The 20,305-nt window shown below is 37.7% G+C and overlaps 1 protein-coding gene across 2 annotated transcripts; it reads right to left on the bottom strand.

The window, feature by feature from the left end:
- Positions 1 to 648: 648 nt before the first annotated feature.
- On the bottom strand, positions 649 to 19,467 carry LOC130095258 (transmembrane channel-like protein 6). 2 transcript variants are annotated; one of them, XM_056261950.1, is made up of 19 exons: positions 19,330 to 19,467; positions 19,089 to 19,226; positions 18,027 to 18,170; positions 17,269 to 17,377; positions 17,034 to 17,121; positions 13,623 to 13,874; positions 13,272 to 13,438; positions 13,044 to 13,188; positions 10,599 to 10,766; positions 9,790 to 9,938; positions 7,423 to 7,504; positions 7,052 to 7,158; positions 6,875 to 6,970; positions 6,714 to 6,789; positions 2,613 to 2,746; positions 2,054 to 2,230; positions 1,884 to 1,962; positions 1,006 to 1,075; positions 649 to 726 (listed from the first exon to the last, which is right to left on the bottom strand). In XM_056261950.1, the coding sequence occupies exons 1-19, from the start codon at positions 19,427 to 19,429 to the stop codon at positions 680 to 682; spliced, it is 2,328 nt and encodes a 775-aa protein (XP_056117925.1). In that variant the 5' UTR covers positions 19,430 to 19,467; the 3' UTR covers positions 649 to 679. The 2 variants fall into 2 exon arrangements, with proteins under 2 accessions (XP_056117925.1, XP_056117926.1); XM_056261951.1 differs by lacking the exon at positions 19,330 to 19,467 and having other exon boundaries at positions 19,120 to 19,204.
- Positions 19,468 to 20,305: the final 838 nt, after the last annotated feature.

Below are 20,305 nucleotides of genomic sequence, written 5' to 3'. Positions count from 1 at the left end.
AAACAAGAATAGTAGAATAGTAGAAAAAAAAATCAGTAATTCACAAATAATTTTCATTTACAGATATGTTGCATTTATTGACTGACCTCCAAAATACAGCCGATAGATAAACCAATATACCAAGTAAATCTCAATATACCAAAATCTATTTAAAATACATTTATTTCATACTAAATATACTTCAAATCACAAATATCACTTAAGACCAAAAGTACAATTGCAGGGTATTTAAATTAGGCACATAAATATGTTAGTGTATCTGTAGTATACTTCAGACACTTATTATTTTTCAAATACATTTTAGTGTATTGTTTTTCACTATAGGGTATTCATAGCCTGTTTCTCTGAAACAGTTCTCCAAATTATTAAAAAAATTATCATTACATTCTCAACCACACACAAAATAGATATATATATAACTGACAAAAACATTTCCATAAGCAAAAAGGAACCTTGTGCATTTCAAAATATTTGTATATGATTATATGACAGTGGCACTATTAAATATCAGTATCATTTGCTAACTCCAAAATGCAGTGGTAATCTGAGTTCCGTCTTCTAGATAAGCTGCACCAGTTTTTCAGGTTTTATGTTTTTGTCGATGGGGGGGGGGACTGGGTTGCGGTATGGGGTTACCACAATGTATTCTTCCAAATTCGTTTTCTGTAGAATCCAGCTTTCATGGGTAATACAAGTAATCAGCAGGTGACAAGGTGATTGAAACACCTGTTCACAAGGAAATCAACCGCAAGAGAAGTTGTGGAATTTGTCATCTGTCAAACATCCTGAATGCATACACAGCAAAATCTCCAGAGTTAAATAAACTCTGCTCAGAGAACATTTGTTCCCTCTCTACAGAGAGATAAAAAAACTCTGAATCAGAGTTAAAGTTAATTAAATACTTAAGTGATTAATTAAGTGATGATTGTTCATTAATGATGAACGCCTGCTGTCAACAAGCAGAATAAGAAAAAATCTGATTTAAAGGAAGCACTGAAAGCTCACCTCTCTGCTGAGCAATCGCCTCATTGAGGGCCTGTAGTTTAGCTATGAGGAACTTCTTATCTTCACCCTCCTAAGAAGACAGAAGAGATGTTAACAAGAAATCATTAGGCTGTTACAACCCTAACCCCTGTTTAGTTATTTGAGCCCAAACCACTAACCGCAAGTTTTAAAAGATCCCATACCGTTTGTATTAGAAACCTCATGCGATTTGTAGAGGAGAGTGGTGTGTGTGCTACAACTTTTCTAAATAATCAAACTACATTTTTTTTTTTTAAAGAATCAACAATCACATAGCAACATCCTGACAACATCTCAGAATCAAGGAAAGCACCACTCACAATTTTCTGTATAAAAGTTGAAATGCTATTCTTGTTGAATCCACCCTCATTGCTAAATTATGCAAATTCATTTTCTGGTTAAGACAATGTTTTCCCTCCAGAAGTATACAAAGTAAGCTGTTTTTGAAGTGTACCGCCTTGTGAAAAAGAAGTGCACTTAATTCTACTGAACCAATTCATAGTGCACTATCTAGTCCATTTGTAGTGTACTTCAAAGTATATTTAAAAACTGTACTTGCAGATAATAATGAAATAAAATGCCACTTGTACTTTAAGAGAATCACTTTCATGAATGTTTCTTAATACACTCAAGTAAACTTCTAAAAAGTGCACTTTGTAATAGTGCGTCATTTAGGACACAGCTCTTGATTATGATTTTAACTGTCATGTTATTCAATATTACATTTAAATTCATTATATTTTAAATATACGAAGTGCCCAAAAACATTATATTTAGTTCACACTTAAGTATATTATTTCCGTAATAAGTACTTTTAAGTATGCTAAAATGTACTTTTCCACAAGGGTCATAATACTCACATGGTCTATCTGTTTTTGTAACCTTCCAATGTTTAACTTTTGGCCATCCAAAACTTGCATGTGAATGTATATAATGGTTCTGGAAAGAGATGGAGATGGCAGGTAAAAAAAAAAAGACCCAAATCTGATCTATACTTCACCCAGGAGTCCCATAAGCAAGGAAAACTCACAGGAACAGGCCTGCAAAAATGAAGAGGAACAAAGGGTTGTCCACCAAGTGAATATACGCCCTGCCGAGCCAGTACAAACTGGAATCCGAGTTCCCCAGCCCGATGAACCACTGCTTGCCTAAGAGGAGCATGTTGTGGAAGCTCCTGAAGGGCCCACAATGTGAGGAGGGCTTGATCCTAAAACAGAAGAAGCAAGCAAAACACACTGGCACTCTAATGTCTCTTTATTATTGAAATAATTTGTTTTGTGTTCAGGACATTTGGTATGAATTATGCAAGAGAGTGTGTGCTGCTGACAAAATCCACTGAAACATTATTCTGAATTTTTTGAGTGAAATACCCCTTTAAAATCATAAAATGGGCTTATATTTTACCAACGTGGGTGTGTATTAATGCTTCTTTTAATTCTTGTTTCTAAATTAAATGAGTTTTTGCTCATTTAATTTAGACAAGCAAAATTATCTGCCAATTTATAAACAAGCAAAATTATCTGCCAATTTATTGAAAATAGTTTTTTTTTTTTGCAGTGAAGAGTGAATAATATTCTGAAGAGACAAACCTCCACATTGTATATATGACACACATAAGGGCCCCAATGAAGGAGGGTAAAAACAGGAGGCTGACGAAGAGAGTGCTCATCTGAGTGGCCCTCCAGTGTTTCCTGGGTGCTTGGAAGTTCTTCATCAAACTTGTCTATAAAGGGGGTGACACATATGCCCTTAATTGACAGAAGATATCCTAATAATATCAATAAAACATATCTAATAAATGATTACACAAGTTCTTTTCTACATTGCAGGAAAGGGAATAGTTTAACCAAAATATTCACTTCTGACATCCTGCCATTAGAACCCTGTATTGTTCCCCCCTTATTTTCTTTCTTCAATGAAACACAAAATTAAATGCTTATCAGAATGTCTGAGCTACCCTTTTCCATATTTCGAAATTGGATGTTTTTTTTTTTACAAAAAGGTATAACAGCTTGTCACGGGGGCAGTGCCCTTAAAGGGACAACTTTGTACCTTATCAAACTCTAAATATTAGTATATTAGTGTCATGATCCCGGCCTGTGTTTGCTGTCCCTTGTTTGTCGCCATAGTTACCCAAGTAAGTTTCCATAGTAATTAATCACTTACACCTGTTCCTCATCAGCCCCTCCTTACCTTGAGTGTATTTAAACCCCAGTGTTTCTAATATTCCTTGTCTGGTGATGCCCTAACTTGGATGTATCGTGTGTGTTTGTTTTAGTTCTGGTTGTTCCAGTTTATGGATCATCTTGTTCTTTGACTGGACTCGTGATTTCCCCCTGGATTTCCCTCTGTTATTTTGGGAAATAAACCCTTGAATTGTATCTGAATCCAACATGCCATTTTCTAAAACAGCCAGGTTACATTTTGTACCTTGATATGTACCCTTAAGGTCCTTTCACACTGGACGCGTTTTTGACCTACGAATAAATCGCGCGATAGTTTTATTTTTTGATCAGCTGTTTGTGTAATGAGTGCTTCCACACCGAACGCGAATGTGCTGCGGCGAAAAAACGACTTTTATTTTTTTCGCTTCGATGTCGTTTTTTTTTTTTACTTTTGTGGCGACAGAAAAGGCTTCAGCCAATCACATACAAGGAAACAAAGGTGAAGCTTGTTGACGCTTTGGCTGCTCTGACGTAGCAGCATTATGTGCGAGAGAAGAGAAGTGTCACAACATGAAATGTAAACTAAAAACAAGCAATAGGCTACATTGAAACTAGAAACCTTTTATAATGACAGCATTTTTATATTGCCTATTCCACATCTCAACGCACGCATACCCTATCATTTATGACATGACGGTGTTTCTTACCAGCAAAAGAATGAGGCATGGGATAAAATAGCTGGGATAGTTGGTGTCTCCGGCGAGTTGATGAAGTGCGTGCTGATGATTTATAATATTTTTGACTAGGAGGGAAATAATTGATTTAGAATATTTTCAACATTCATGGTTGTGTGTTTCATATTATTTTTGCATGCATGTATAGGCCACCCACCAGAGCATGTGCGTAAAGAGGAGCGGGGTGACGCTTAAATAGGCCTATAAGTTAAAAAACTCAAACAAAACCTACGTTTCATATATAGGCCTACATTTAAATAATATAATGCTATTTTTTTTTATTTCATCTATGTTGATTAGCTATATGAAAAGGGAACCGCATGAGATGAGTAAGGATCATAAGATGGCCGAATATCGAAAACATTTGGAATGGGTCAGACATAATTTTGGCTACTTATTAAGTTTTGTTTTGTAGAAAGCCTTTCTTTAAAATGAATTTCGTTTTGTATAAATTGTATCTTAATTTTAATCAAGGTTTCATCACCAAATTGCCTGGATTAATAGGAATAAGAAGCAAATATAGTAGACAATATAATGAGGACACGGAGGCGCCGGCGCATGAACTGGAGCGCGTCTCATTCCGAAAACTGACAGAAAACACTAGTTTATTAATAAACAATTCAAATGTTTAATGCATAATCCTTACTTTGGCCGGTTCTTTGTGGCAAAATTTTAGCTACTTTATAAGATTAGCATACTCCCCTTCAGACTCTCTGTTCTTTAAGATGGGTGCACACAAAACCTTATTTTCTGTCTTTTAAAGAAAACGAAAAGCTCGTCTTCACTGGATGATGATGAAGATGATGATGATGAAGAAGTGTCCGTGTTTTCTCAGCTGTCGGCGCGAAAGTTTTGGAATGTTGAAGCTCTGAACATCGCAAATTCGCGTCGCGACCGATGTGAATGGTTTTGACGCGAACTATTCGCACGCGAACTATTCGCTTTTGCGTTTCGCCTTTTTGTTACGCGTCCGGTGTGAAAGGGCCTTAAGGCACCCAATGAACCGATATCACAATAGGACCCTAGTTGATTGATTACATTAATAATTGCAACAAAAAAAATCTTTGTCAGTGTAAAAAACGTCTGAATATTGATAGGAATAAAACTGTAAAGTCTGGTGTATGTAAGTGCTGCTGAAGTGGAGATTTGTAGGAAGGAGACTCGCCTGCTATCTCTCCCCTTGAACCTTACCCTCCAAGCCCTGTAAGATTACATCTGGCATTGTGGGTAATGTCTATTAAGCTGCGGGTCAGGCTGGTGTGTCTCTACACACAATGGTTGTCCTGCAGTCATATTAGGCTGACCTGCAAAAAGATCTGGACACTGGCGAGGGGATAGATCCCGAAACGGTTATGGAAGTCTGGGACAGCCCATGCAATCGCCCGTTCAATAGCTGCAATGGTCCCCACGGAGGGGCATCTGTGGTTGAACCTTTCGGGCACTCGAGAAAGAGAACGTTTTCTTGCTGGATGGCCTGATTTCAGCATCTGGCCTTTTCAGCAACAAAGGCAATGCTGTCGTCGATAGGTTCTAAGCGGCCAAAAAAGTTTCTCCCTCAAGGGGTGCAGGAGCAAAACACCAGGGTGGATACCCTGTCCCAGTGATGTTACATATGACACTGAAGCTTCAAAGCGTGGTATCGAGTACGCAGCGCAATTTCTCATGAAGCTCCATGCCGGAGCGCATATTGTTTTTAGAGAAACACGCGATCAACGAAAAACGAAGCCTCACTTTCTTTCCAGTCAAGTGAATGATTCGCGTGTCGGAATGTTTGAACCCAGACCACTACTCTACAGGTTTTTGGTAGTTTAAGTCCATTTACCAACATTTTTTAAAAATAAATTATTAAAAAAAAGGTATTCCAGCCTTCGGATGAGATGTTAAACCGAGGTCCTGACTCTCTGTGGTCATTAAAAAACCTATTCTCGTAAAGAGTAGGGGTGTAACGCCGGTGTCCTGGCCACATTCCACCCATTGGCCCTTGCCAATCATGGCCTCCTAATAATCCCTTACATTGAATTGGCTCTATCACTCTTTCTTCTCTCCACCTATAGCTGGTTTGTGTGTGTGTGTGTGTGTGTGTGTGTGTGTGTGTGTGTGTGTGTGTGTGTGTGGGGCGAGCGCACTGACGCTGTTGTTCTGTGGCTGCCGTCACATCATCCCAGTGGATGCTGTACACTGGTGGTGGTTGAGGAGAGATCCCCTGACATGATTGTAAAGCGCTTCGGGTGTACAGTAGTACATATGAAAGCACTATATCTATCATTAATTTATTAATTCATTCATTCATTCATTCAAGCAAGCCTATAAGTTACATGATCATATATTCTGCCATATAACCAGCATAGAAACCATAAAAGCATTTACTTGCATCAAGCAACTCTGTTGGTATTTTTATAGTTAGTATTAATATAATTGTAACATTTAATGTATTGCCATACTTTAATATGTGAATTATATTATCAGAAAACTGAATATTTTGCATTGTCAGGCTTTTATTTGTGCTTAATAGATAAAACAACGGCGCTGCGCACTCTGGTTTATGGCTGCTATAAATTTGACCTGACTAGGCTCTTCTCATTTTTCTACTTTCAATATTAACTATTAATATTAATATTATAAAATAACGACTGAACGAATGATTACACGGATTCATTTCATCTCTTGTGTTTCAACATGAGGATAAGTAAATTGTTACCGAATTGCATTTGGGGAGGGGGGGGGGGGGGGGACTACAACTCAATGAAATGTCATCCAAATGAAGCCTAAAAAATACTAAGAAGATATTGACCTTTTTGAAGTAGAACAAGAGTAACAGTTTCCCAATTTGTACTGCAGGCAACAGGGGTGAAAACAGCACACCAAACCTAGAGAAAGAGAGCACAGAGAAGACTGTTAGTGTCATGCCATCAGGACAAAATGTAATGTTTCTTCATGAGAAGGTGACCGTACCACACAAGCGTTTGACCATAGATGAGCTCCAGAACATCTCGTGCAATGTCAAACTCCAGTTTCCTGCTTCTCAACGAGAAGTTTCTAATACACAGCCTGAAGGGGCAGAAAGAGTCAATAAACCCGGCTAAACATCACGGCCATTATATGGGATCATCACATTATATGGGAACTTACCCCCACAGAAACTCTGCAAAGATGATGTGCAGAACTGCAACTATTAGATCCATTAAAACCAAACGATAAAGCTCTTGACCAACAAATGTCTCCCAGCACAGCAAGTCCTGTACACATATGAAAACAATCCTGCTTTATTTCATATTCAACTAATAAGCACATATATCTAAAATAAGTTTTTTCTAAGTTTTTTTTTTATTAGTTTTTTATTTATTTTTATTTCTAAATTATCATTCATTCTCATAAACCCTACAAAACAAATTTACTGTGAGGATTGGCTACTTGATCAATATTGCTTTGAATGGTTTCGTCGAAATAACAACATTACTGGATTTTTAAAAGAGGTCTTCAGGTTTCATGATTTTGGTCACCTTTCCGGCTTTATTCCTTTCATCGATTTGGAGCCAATAGTGACACAGCACAATAAAAATGCAACCCTTCAACAACAGGTTCCTGTGAAAGAAGAAACCGAAAGGTTGTTAATGAACACTCAGATATTTGACTAATAATAACAACCTTGAACTTTTGTGAACTGAACAAATATGTTATTTGACATCAGTTTAGTTATAAACATATTTAAATGACAAATAAGCAGGTCCAAAATAATGAATAATTTACCGAAATCTAGTTTCAAATGCACTCAAAAAAATGATATGTTGGCTTTACTTAACTTTTTTATGTAAACAGGTTCCACAGGTTCCACATAACTATGTTTCGTTAAACAAACATAATGTAACTTCAACATCATGGAATTTGGTCATTTTAAGCGACCCAATTAAACTCTGAGCTAAAGAGTTAATTAAGTGAATAATTGAGTGATGATTGAGCATTATTGAAGACACCTGATGTTAACAAGCAGAATCTCTGAAGGAGAAAACCGGAATGTTTAAGTCACCATTATGGAGATAAGTGTGTGTTTTAGTTGGGCTCTTGACCATTAACTTATTAACTTTAGATTTTGTTTGGTTGCTGTACATGAGTTATAACAGCCGGATGAACAATGAACTAAGGAGATCTGATGGTGTTGGTTGTGATTTAACATAATCATTATTTCACAATCATTTGACCTGAGTCACTGAACTTATATTGAACCCAATTTCTGAGTTAAGTTTACCTTACTGTCATTGTAGAGCATACTATTTTTAGCCTTTTCATTGAAATTCAAGTGATCAAATCAAGAAATAAAAAATAAACTTCTTAAAAAATATCTTGAGTAGGCATACACAGACATCAAGAATCAGCATATGAATCTCAGCAATGGTGACAAACAGATCATAAGCTCATTATTTATTCATGCAGCAATGCATGATGGGAGCCATGAATGAGTTTTGATTGGTGGCACCCAGAATGCACTGCAACATGCTTTATAATTGTCACCATTGTTGAGATTCACAGGCTGATTCTTGATGTCTGTGTGTGCCTATTCAAAACATTTTTTAGAAAGTTTCTTTTTTATTTATTGATTTGATCATTTGAATTGCATTGAAAAGTCTAAAAATAGTATGCTCTACAATGACAGTGCTGCTATTATCCGTAAGGTAAACTTAACTCAGAAATTCGGTTTAATATAAGTTCAGTGACTCAGGTCAAATGATTGTGAAATAATGATTATGTTAAAACACAATCAACACCATCAGATGACCTTTGTTTATTGTTCATCCGGCTGTTATAACTCATGTACAGTAACCAAACAAAATCTAAAGTTAATAAGTTAATGGTCAAGAGCCCAACTAAAACACACACTTATCTCCATAATGGTGACTTAAACATTCCGGTTTTCTCCTTCAGAGATTCTGCTTGTTAACATCAGGTGTCTTCAATAATGCTCAATTATCACTCAGTTATTCACTTAATTAACTCATCAGCTCAGTTTAATTGGGTCGCTAAAATGACCGAATTCCATGATGTTGAAGTTACATGAACATATTATGTTTGTTTAACGAAACATAGTTATGTGGAACCGGTGGAACCTGTTTACATAAAAAAGTTAAGTAAAGCCAACATATTTTTTTTAACGTGCAAGAATCTCTGTATTCATGCATTTAAATGATAAAGTATTACATATTTTAGCAACATAGTAAGGAAACAAGTATTTCTTACACATGAATAGGGCCTATCATTAAGTTTGGCGTAATGCTCAAATCCACATAAGACGATCATAAAATAGCATACGATTTATTACAAACTCAGCATGTCAAGCCAACATGCGAGACGAACAACCACCAAAACAGAATTAAGTACAGATACAAACAAGGTAATTAATCACACACAGCTGAACCAAACAAACTCATAACGGCGGTGACCATGGTAACATTCGGATGAGCAGGAAAACGAACAAAGGAAACCAGGAACTAAGGAAATACAAACTAAAAGTTCACGAACTACAACAAACATAAGCACATTTTTGACACAACTGCTTATGTGGAAAATGCAGATTCAATTTTATATAGTAAATGATCTTAATGGTTTGGTAGAATGACTTTCTCGCTTATTAAACAGACAAATAGGCCAATGTGTCTAAAAGGTTTGGAGTACTTTTCAAGATAAGAGTCATGCAAGACTGCATTAAAATGTCACTAGAGTGAGCAGCAAATATAAAGAGATTTAAAGGCAATCAATGAAGCATGCTAAAGTTGCTTCCTGCTGCACTGAATGGAACATGCTCATAGCTCACAGACAGGAAGTGAATAAATAGTTAGTGAAAGAATGATAAGCAAATAAGTAAATGATTCCCCGACCTTACAATGGACACGTAAATGCGAACACTTGGGGAGTTGTAATCTTCCCCCCTGGATAAGCTGTCGAAGAAACCAGGCAGTAGATGACTGAGGCACGACACCACCAAAGGCAGGGTCAGCAAACGGACTGGGTCATTTTCCTGAACAGGCTTGATAAAGACATGCACACGCAATATGTCAGATAAAGTATTCAAAAACAATATGCCAGATAATATATCAAGCCCATTCTAAAGAAATGCCATTTCAGACTGAACATTTTAGTTTTAAATGTCACAGCATAACGGGGTTTAGGAAAGAATTCAGAAATTCATTTAGCATTTTAGAGGAAACATCTGTGAGCATTTCAATGACATTAAAGTTTTCTAAATAACCCATAACAATGTAACTTGGTGAATGGGGACAATTCTGCACATTTACATTTTACAATTTAAAGAGTTTTATTTTATGACTTATTTTGCATTGCACACTGAACAGAGAACTTGATCAATTGCAGTATCATAGAAATGGGATTTTTTCTTGAGAATGAGCACAGAATTTGTGTCAAATTTGTGTCAAAAAACACCCTAAAAAGAAGTTGCGTATCAGTAAGGCGTGGAGTCCAGATGATATCTGAAGAAAACAGTTACCCAGAGAATACAGTTGAAGGGCCCGTAAAGCTGTTTGCAATGTAATGAAGCAGCAAAAATAACTGGTGTGTGAACTGAACAGGATGTGACTGGTCTTTTCCGCCATTATTTGTGTGATTTAATAAGCGTTAAGTTTCCTGTTGCCTTCCTGTTGTCTATTCAAAACTATGACCAGACCCTTACCAATAGTCCGCCCTGCTCAATGTAAGGAGGGAGGTAGTAAACAGCCAGCATGCAGGCACCAATGCAAAGTAGGCAAACGGACCACACTATTAAGTGTACACTCAACCAGCCCAACGTTGAACACAAGTTCCTCTTCTGTTTTCTGCAGCCGAGCTCTGACAGCATTTCCTAAAACACAAACATTCAGCAGAGTGACTCAAATATATGGTAAGAGTCAACAAATTAGTATGCATTGTTAAAGCTGAAGTGGGTAAATTATGCACCACTAGTGTCTCCAAACAGAATTGTCCCTGTCTTCCATTGTTTGGACAAACATGTTGTCCTGCTTCAGACTTTCCAGCAGTGGTTTTGCTGATGATGCCAAGTCAATTGTTTAAAAAAACAGTGTTGATTGTGCTACAGTGTTTAAACTTTTGGTAACGCTTCCTTTTACAGTCCTGTTACTCATGTACTTACTATGTACTTATTATAGTAACTATAATTACTGGGTAACAACTAGGTACTAACCCTGAACCTACCCCTAAACCTACCCCTAACCCATGTTCTTACCTTATTAGCCAGTACTTTCTAGGTAAGTACACTGTAAGTACACGTAAGTACTGTACTGTAAAAGGAAGCGTTACCAAACTTTTCACAAAGTCTTGTGCAATGGGCTTGGGGGAAGTATTTTACATTAAACAAATGACAATAGCACTTTATACTGGTCCGTCATTAATGAATAACTACACCGGAACTAATTAGTAACACAATATTAACATTCCAGTAACTACTGATTACTAACAAGAAATCCCGATTAACGAATAAATAAGAAATAACACTCTACTGAATGCATAGTTCACTATAGCTAATCAAAAACTAAAAAAAATTATAGGAAACCAAAACCACACTAAAACCAGCATAAGGTTGTTGGTGGTTTTTGGAACATCTGAAGTAGTTTCTGGGTGGTTAAAGTGGTTGACCAGCCAGTGGGCGTCTGGCTTGAGAAGGGTTTAGCTGCAGGCTGGAGATCTCAAAGCTTTAAATGGGGGCAGGATCTACAAACTGAGACATAGGGAGACCTTAAAGCTAACCCTAAAAGCTTGGGTACACTTCATTCTCCACATTTCCCTCCGTATAGTGCACTGTGAAGAGCACAAATCATTCAAGGTACACTCCATTGAAAACCTCATTGGTTCTTGAGGCTCAAACGTGCTGTGTAACGTGAGAGTAATCCTCATTGGTTCTCACAAGTCAAGTGAACATGCTTGTGCTTACGTTTATCATATCTGATTTGTGTGATGACGAATGTTTATGTGTGAATAAAAGTCTCAATCAAATCTGTTCATCATATAAAGCAATCGAGTCTCTTCAGAAATTAATGTAGACTAAACTACTCGATTCATATGGATTCATTTTACAATTTCCTTTTGAACTTTTTGAAGAGTCAAATTTGTAGTTGCGTGGACTGTCAATGGAGGGACAGAAATATTTCAGATTTAATTAAAAATATATTGGTCTGTGTTCCGGAGATAAAAAAAAAACGTTTTACGGGTTGGAACGACATGAGGATGACATAATTTTTATTTTTGGGTGAATGACTCTTTAAGGGTACATATTAACTATTCTAAGGAACTAATATGCATATTCTATACAGCAAAATCCCCAGATTTAAATTAACTCTGCTCAGAGAACATTTGGTACCTCTCTACAGAAAGTGAAAATAACTCTGAATCAGAGTTAAAGTGAATGAGATACTTAAGTGATTAAATAAATGATGATTTGGCATTAGTAATGAACACCTGCTGTCAACAAGCAGAAACACTGAAGGAAAGAGAAACAACAAGAACAGAAAAAAGAGAAACACAAGAACTATAACTGACTTCCAGCCACAGCCTTAGATGAAATCAACTAAAGACAAAAGACATTGAATCTCTCAAGATCTCAGCAGAGGAGGATTAAACAACTACTCAAACAGCATTATCAGTTTCACTTATTACTAACCAGACTGACTTTATTTCTGTCATACGTCTACAGAAGTTCTTATTGAGAATTAACAGAGGTTTAGATGTTGACGATTTATTGAAAATGCTTGGTCACCATTATGGTGACCAGTGTTTCCTTTAGTTGGGCAGTTCGTGAGTTAGTGGTTTTTGTAACAGGTTTTACATATAACATATGGTACATATTAACTATTATAAGGAACTAATAAGCATCTTCTAGGGGTAGATAAGGTAAAAAGTTTTGCCTTCAAGAGTACTTCCCCAGTGATAAGCTGTTGTACCCCTAAAGGTATGATTTTGCACATTTATTGTTTTCTGAGAGTGCAGAATAGAACATTTTATCTGACTTTGTTGTTCATACATGTCTTCAAATATCCCAACATGTGTGTGACATACTGAAATTTAATTATTAGTGCTGTGGAGGATAAAGTAGATTTAACATGAATTAAGCCATATTTCCACAAACCTTCAGCTGAGTGCAGATGTTCACCGCTTGCAGTTTAACAGACCTTTTCCTGCAGACTTTAAAATCCCAAGAGCAGAAAACCTTTAAAGATAGGTTACCAGTAGTCTTGAATGTGCAGAAACTTTTTTCGAATGATTTAGACATCCTGAAAGGAAAAAGAAAATCTGGTTTAATCAAGCTAATGGTGTGAAAATTAATTAAAACAATGAGTACGGAAAATAGGCAAACCTGTAAACAAGCATTACACATGTAACAAACATGCCTGTTCCAATAGTAAAAATATATGCCAGGGGTATGTTGTAATTGTGAGGACACATTTTAGTTTGAGCTTGGCAATTTCCAATTGTGGAGTTGGTATAGTGGCCATAGAACATCACAGAGTCTGTGAGAATACCCTGTTGAGGAACAAAAAACAATAGCATTCGGTAAGTAATATAAAGCAGGGCATTTACTTAAATTCACAGGGAATGGGAAAGATGTCCTTTTCCCTTAGCCAATGAATCACCTATACCAAAAAGAATCCACAAAAAACAATGACCCTAATATAAAGGACTTGCTTTTTAAAATATATATCCTTACCGTGCCAGTAAGCATCCAGAAGTCAGTGGGTTTATCTTCTGAAGGTTGAGGTGGATTTGAGATTTGTGGCAGGAGCAGGAAAAGGCCGTTGATGAGGAAGAAGAGGATGTTGTAGAGTAACAATCTTCTGAGGAAGATGAAATAGGACAGGATCCCGGTGCCAAAGCGAGCACTGATGTTTTTAAGCACTTTCTGCCAGAGCTGAAGGGATTTCTGCAGTGACAGTCTACCTAACCAGCAACCAGACAAAACCTATCAAAAAGAAGTGCAGGCGGGTTTTCAATATCAACCTGCAGAAATCTAAATTTAAAATGTTTAAAAATGTCATTTTCAACAGTGATTTATATACAAATTTGTGTCCCCCTTACATCGTTAAAGCATTGAAGATATAAAACCAGTCTTCTTGAGAGACAACTGAAGAGTGACTTTGCCTTGTTGTTAAAATCTATTGATTTGATATTAAATTAATTCGGGTTTTTTTACAAATTATATATATATATATATATATACACTCACCGGCCACTTTATTAGGTACCCCATGCTAGTAACGGGTTGGACCCCCTTTTGCCTTCAGAACTGCCTCAATTCTTCGTGGCATAGATTCAACAAGGTGCTGGAAGCATTCCTCAGGGAGTTTGGTCCATATTGACATGATGGCATCACACAGTTGCCGCAGATTTGTCGGCTGCACATCCATGATGCGAATCTCCCGTTCCACCACATCCCAAAGATGCTCTATTGGGTTGAGATCTGGTGACTGTGGAGGCCATTTTAGTACAGTGAACTCATTGTCATGTTCAAGAAACCAATTTGAAATGATTAGAGCTTTGTGACATGGTGGAAGTAGCCATCAGAGGATGGGTACATGGTGGCCATAAAGGGATGGACATGGTCAGAAACAATGCTCAGGTAGGCCGTGGCATTTAAACGATGCCCAATTGGCACTAAGGGGCCTAAAGTGTGCCAGGAAAACATCCCCCACACCATTACACCACCACCACCAGCCTGCACAGTGGTAACAAGGCATGATGGTTCCATGTTCTCATTCTGTTTACGCCAAATTCTGACTCTAACATCTGAATCTCTCAACAGAAATCGAGACTCATCAGACCAGGCAACATTTTTCCAGTCTTCAACTGTCCAATTTTGGTGAGCTCTTGCAAATTGTAGCCTCTTTTTCCTATTTGTAGTGGAGATGAGTGGTACCCGGTGGGGTCTTCTGCTGTTGTAGCCCATCCGCCTCAAGGTTGTGCGTGTTGTGGCTTCACAAATGCTTTGCTGCATACCTCGGTTGTAACGAGTGGTTATTTCAGTCACTGTTGCCCTTCTATCAGCTCGAACCAGTCTGGCCATTCTCCTCTGACCTCTGGCATCAACAAGGCATTTCCGCCCACAGAACTGCCGCTCACTGGATGTTTTTTCTTTTTCGGACCATTCTCTGTAAAGCCTAGAGATGGTTGTGCGTGAAAATCCCAGTAGATTAGCAGTTTCTGAAATACTCAGACCAGCCCTTCTGGCACCAACAATCATGCCACGTTCAAAGTCACTCAAATCACCTTTCTTCCCCATACTGATGCTCGGTTTGAACTGCAGGAGATTGTCTTGACCATGTCTACATGCCTAAATGCACTGAGTTGCCGCCATGTGATTGGCTGCTTAGAAATTAAGTGTTAACGAGCAGTTGGACAGGTGTACCTAATAAAGTGGCCGGTGAGTGTATATATATATATATATATATATTTTACCAACCATCATTTGTCTTTGTCTTTAGTATATCCTTTCAGTTTAGTTTCTAGTTAGTTAGTTTCCTTAGGGTATTTTACATGACAACACTGTACTAAAAACAGAAACGTTTTTCCTTTGCGTTTTTCACGTACATACGCCAAAGTCGTCAAAACGATCCCCGTTCACACTGATCCGTGGAAACGACTAAAACACTGTATTATTCGTGCCAGGCCAGTAGTTGGTGATGTCACTTTGTATAGAAACACTACGCGCCTGTAGACTGAACACGTAATACGCATGTGCATGCAGGGCCGTAGCTAGAGGATTCGGGGCCCCATGAAAAAATATCGATGTGGGCCCCCACCACCCTCCACCAATATCATATACTGTACAATAGATGAACATGGAGGCCCACATAACAGAAGATGGTGATGTTGTTGTAAAACCTTTATTTTAAAAGTTAAATGTTTATTTAAAAATTACAACTAATAAAAACTAACAAAAAGCAAGAAATTGTTAAATAATAATAAAACCAATTTTTAAAAAGTAATACTTTTTTTCCCCATCAGTCTGTTATAATTCATAAATCAAAAAGTAAACATTTAGAAATTGACAGGAATGCAGTCTAATTAAAAAAATAAAACCATTCATTGTCTTATTAAATAAAGCGAATACATTTATTCATCCAAGTGCGGTGTGTTGTATTCGTGTTTTCTCGATGTTTTAAATATCATCAGCCGGCAGGTCAGATGCATAATGCAATGCGTCGTGACTCGTGTAATTTTTTTAAAACTCTATTTACAATAGTGTAAAAAGAAAGGAATTTAGACCACGTAATCATTAGGTCGATTGCGGCGCGCACCGATAATAAAAAATGACTGTACACGGCAGACTGTAGACGGAAGTTTTCTAATTCCCAGCGAAATAACAATATATAACCGGTCTTTAAGAACGTCTTGATCGACTGGGATACAACCACTCTCCTTGCCTCCCTCTCCGTCTTTTCCTGGCATTTCTGGTACCTGATTTATGTTTTCTTTCCCCGACATTTTTCAGTCAGTCAGTCTCCTGCTCTTCCACCAAGTTCATCGTTAACTTCAGGCTGCCGCCTCAACTCTGACTGGTTCTGTTCACGAGCTGGGGCGGGACTTACAATTTTATTGGGTCCATCTGATGTTTGTCACTGACTCTGACTGAATAATTAATAAATACTTTAGGTCGGACTAAACCATTTTTATGGAGGTAAGAGAAGCAGATATTTGGAAAAATATTTACCCAAATTGCACGTTTTTGTGGTTTTCATTTAAATCTCAGGCATACAACTAATATAAATATTAGAATTATTCATACAACAGGGGCCTAAATAGTATAACTGCTGGATTTTGTGGGGCCCCCTGGGCAGCGGGGGCCCCTATAATTGTCACCACCTTTCACCCCACTAGCGACGGCCCTGTGTGCATGGCATCACGGTTTTCACAAATGCAAGTTCTTGTAGTTCACAGAGAGATAATAACGGTATCGGTCCGAATGCAAAGTGTTTCCATGCCTCCGTGTACACGCATCACACGTCATCAGCAAGTTTCAAATCAAGTTCATTTAAACACTGTTCATGGAAATTACCAAATGAAATAAATATAAATAAATATGTATTAATGTTAATCTGATAGTCACTGTGCAAAAAGTCACCTTCAGGAAACAAGCTTTAAACTGATGGCAGCACAGGGCTCTGTCTTCAGAGAGAGGCTGTTCAAGCTCCCAGCCGAAGCATAAAGCTCTGAAAAGACACATTTAGATAAGGTTACACAAAGACTTGTTCAAAGAAATGAACAATTTTCACACAAAGAATAAATTATTGTTTCCTAAATACATTTTTTAAGAAGCTTTAATGGTATCAAATTCAGTACTATCATGAATTCTGTACCTGATCTCACGCTTCTTAGAGACACTAAGAGGCATTTCACGCAACAGACGTACACATTCTCCAGCAGGCAAATCTTGTAGTTTATTCAGCAGCTCCTCCTTTTGGGTAGCTAGGACCAGGACACAGAAACAAAGGCAGTGTCAGTTTACTGAGGTCCACTTTAATGTGAATAAAGTTAAAACATTTGCACATTTTCCTCTCTCTTTCTTGTTGCTATACAAAGTTCTGTCATGAAACTCCAGATGGCACAGGCTGGTCGCTCCTCAACTCAATCTGCTTGCAACCACATCATTCTCTATAGGGCGCAACTGATTGATTAAAGCTGAATGAGCAGCCAATGAGCTCGCTGAACATCCTTCAAATACTCGGTCAGAATTTGCTGTAGCAGTGCAGCACGCTTTCAGAAACCCTCCACCTTCCCCAGCTCCACCTGTATAGACTCCTGGATATATGTATTGGCAGTAGCAAGTCCCGTACTTTCAACACCGCCATGTCCATTACCATGTCAAACAATGAGAGAGTTGTCATGACAGAACTTATATATAAGAGTGACATTAAATAGTAGAAGTTTAGAACGAGTCGTCTTTCCAGTTCAGTTTCATTAAACTTTTTCACTGGGGACGAAGTTCTGAAAGTTACAGTGTTTCGCACCACATCAAATTATTCTATCTTAAAAGATCAACGAAAAGTGATTCCTCGTGATATGAGCCCTGTTTGATTGAAATGATTGGCATTGTGAGTGTTTAACTGCCGCGTACCATCATGAGCGCAGTCCTCCCGCCCTCTAAACACATGCTGGTTTGCAGCGCTGGAAGTGCTGGAGACAGGGTTAGGCGCTCGTCTTCTTCGCGTTTTGGCGGATCGGCTCTGGTTCTGGGAGAGCACAGCGGTCTGATTCCATCCTGAGAAAAGACACTGTACACTTAACTGTGGAAGCTCGTTTCCGTCACAGAATAAAACATTTAAAAAGATAATTGCGACCTTTTATCTCACAATTGCGAGTTTACATCTCGCAATTCGGATTTTATATCTCCCAATTGCATGTTATAAAGTCAGAATTGCGAGATATAAACAATTCTGACTTTATAACACAATTGCGACTTTATATCACGCAAATCTGACTTTATAACTCGCAATTGCGACGTTATATCAAGCGATACTTTTTTATTTTTCATTCTGTGGCGGAAACAAGCTTCCATATTTAACAGTGGAAACAGAGTTGATGAACACATTGCTATAAAGTGGAGAAAACTATTCTGTTTTGAACCTCAAAGTACAGTAGCTCTGTTACAAGAAACTACAAGTAAATGAATGAATAAACGGCATTGCATTTGATAGGAAAATAAAAATGGGCATTTGTTTTAAAGAAAGACAGCACATGCACAAAAGGAATAGCTGATTCTCTACACCTGTGTTACTCTGCTAGCACACCTGAGGGAACTTAGGGGAAACTGACTGCATGCATGCACTAGAAATCAGAAACCGATTAAAAGAAATCGCAAATGTCATTTCAGAGGAAATTTCCAGAATCATTCCAATTGTGTTGAATGTGAAGTGTACGTACACTACTTAAATTGCAATTTAACATGAATTACATAAAAAAGTGCATACAAAATGACTGACGACGGGCCTTTGAATTATTAGACGGCGGCCTTACTTGATCTAAATCTGCTTATTCACAAGCATTTGTTTGCAAATACTATTTTGTTATCTTTGTTATTAAGTAGTAAGCTTATTATGTTTTGAAGTAAAACAGCCATGATTTTTGGTTTAATATGAATTAAAGTTCTTTGGGAAAGCGTATCGAGGCATTCTCTCACTGATAGAGCGACTGGGCATGGAGGACAGGACCATCTGTGTTGAAGAGGACCAGCTGTTCCTCTGCAGGGTATTTGTGTGTTTGGGCTCATGGCAATGCTGTGCCTCTAGGTCTTCTCGGTCCCCATGAGTCAGATCAACTGCAAGACAAAAAACAATGAGTTATTACTTCCCTCCGGTCTTTTATGAATGGGATTTACACCAGGCTGTCTGTATGGTGTGTGTGTGTGTGTGTGTGCCCACATCTCACTGATCGGTGTGATCTCCCAACAGCTTCCAGCTCAATCAGGTCTTCATCTTCATATCCACTGGGAATCGTCTCCATGATCAGGGATGTAGCCATCCAGACTGTCTAGATCTGTGTGCATCAGAGCAGAAACTTAGGAATGAACTTCCTTATTAAAGGGATAGTTCACACAAAAATGATAATTAGCACATGATTTACTCACCCTGAAGTCATCCTAGGTGTCTATGACTTTCATCTTTTAGTCTGCCGGAAGCTAGTTATTTTAGTCGATAAAGTTTTAAATATGGATATTTTTCTTACACAAACACATCGCTTCATTTTCAGAAGGCCTTTATTAACCTCCGCAGAGCCATGTGGAACACTTTTATCATGGACAGATGCACTTTTATGATGGACAGATGCACTTTTATGATGGATAGAAGCACTTTTATGATGGATAGATGCACTTTTATCATGGATAGATGCACTTTTTTGATGGATAGATGCACTTTTATGATGGATAGATGCACTTTTATTATGGATAGAAGCACTTTTATGATGGATAGATGCACTTTTATCATGGACAGATGCACTTTTATGATGGACAGATGCACTTTTATGATGGATAGAAGCACTTTTATGATGGATAGATGCACTTTTATCATGGATAGATGCACTTTTTTGATGGATAGATGCACTTTTATGATGGATAGATGCACTTTTATGATGGATACATGCACTTTTATGATGGATAGATGGACTTTATGATGGATAGATGCTCTTTTATGATGGATAGATGCACTTTTATGATGGATAGATGCACTTTTATGATGGATAGATGCACTTTTATGATGGATAGAAGCACTTTTATGTTGGATAGATGCACTTTTATCATGGATAGAAGCACTTTTATGATGGATAGATGCACTTTTATGATGGATAGATGCACTTTTATGATGGATACATGCACTTTTATGATGGATAGATGGACTT

Source organism: Rhinichthys klamathensis, unplaced genomic scaffold (assembly GCF_029890125.1).
Source record: "Rhinichthys klamathensis goyatoka isolate OS25496 unplaced genomic scaffold, OSU_Roscu_1.1 h1tg000189l_1, whole genome shotgun sequence".
Lineage (NCBI taxonomy): Eukaryota > Metazoa > Chordata > Actinopteri > Cypriniformes > Leuciscidae > Rhinichthys > Rhinichthys klamathensis.
This window is presented reverse-complemented; position numbering and strand designations above follow the sequence as displayed.

Excerpts from the sequence above, each read along its gene's own strand:
- LOC130095258 (XM_056261950.1), bottom strand. The coding sequence starts at position 19,429 with ATGGCTACATCCCTGATCATGGAGACGATTCCCAGTGGATATGAAGAT. Across the intron at positions 6,790-6,874 it reads TATGGTCAAACGCTTGTGTG|GTTTGGTGTGCTGTTTTCAC; the intron begins GTACGGTCACCT and ends CTCTTTCTCTAG. Across the intron at positions 727-1,005 it reads GGCGATTGCTCAGCAGAGAG|GTGTTTCAATCACCTTGTCA; the intron begins GTGAGCTTTCAG and ends CCTTGTGAACAG.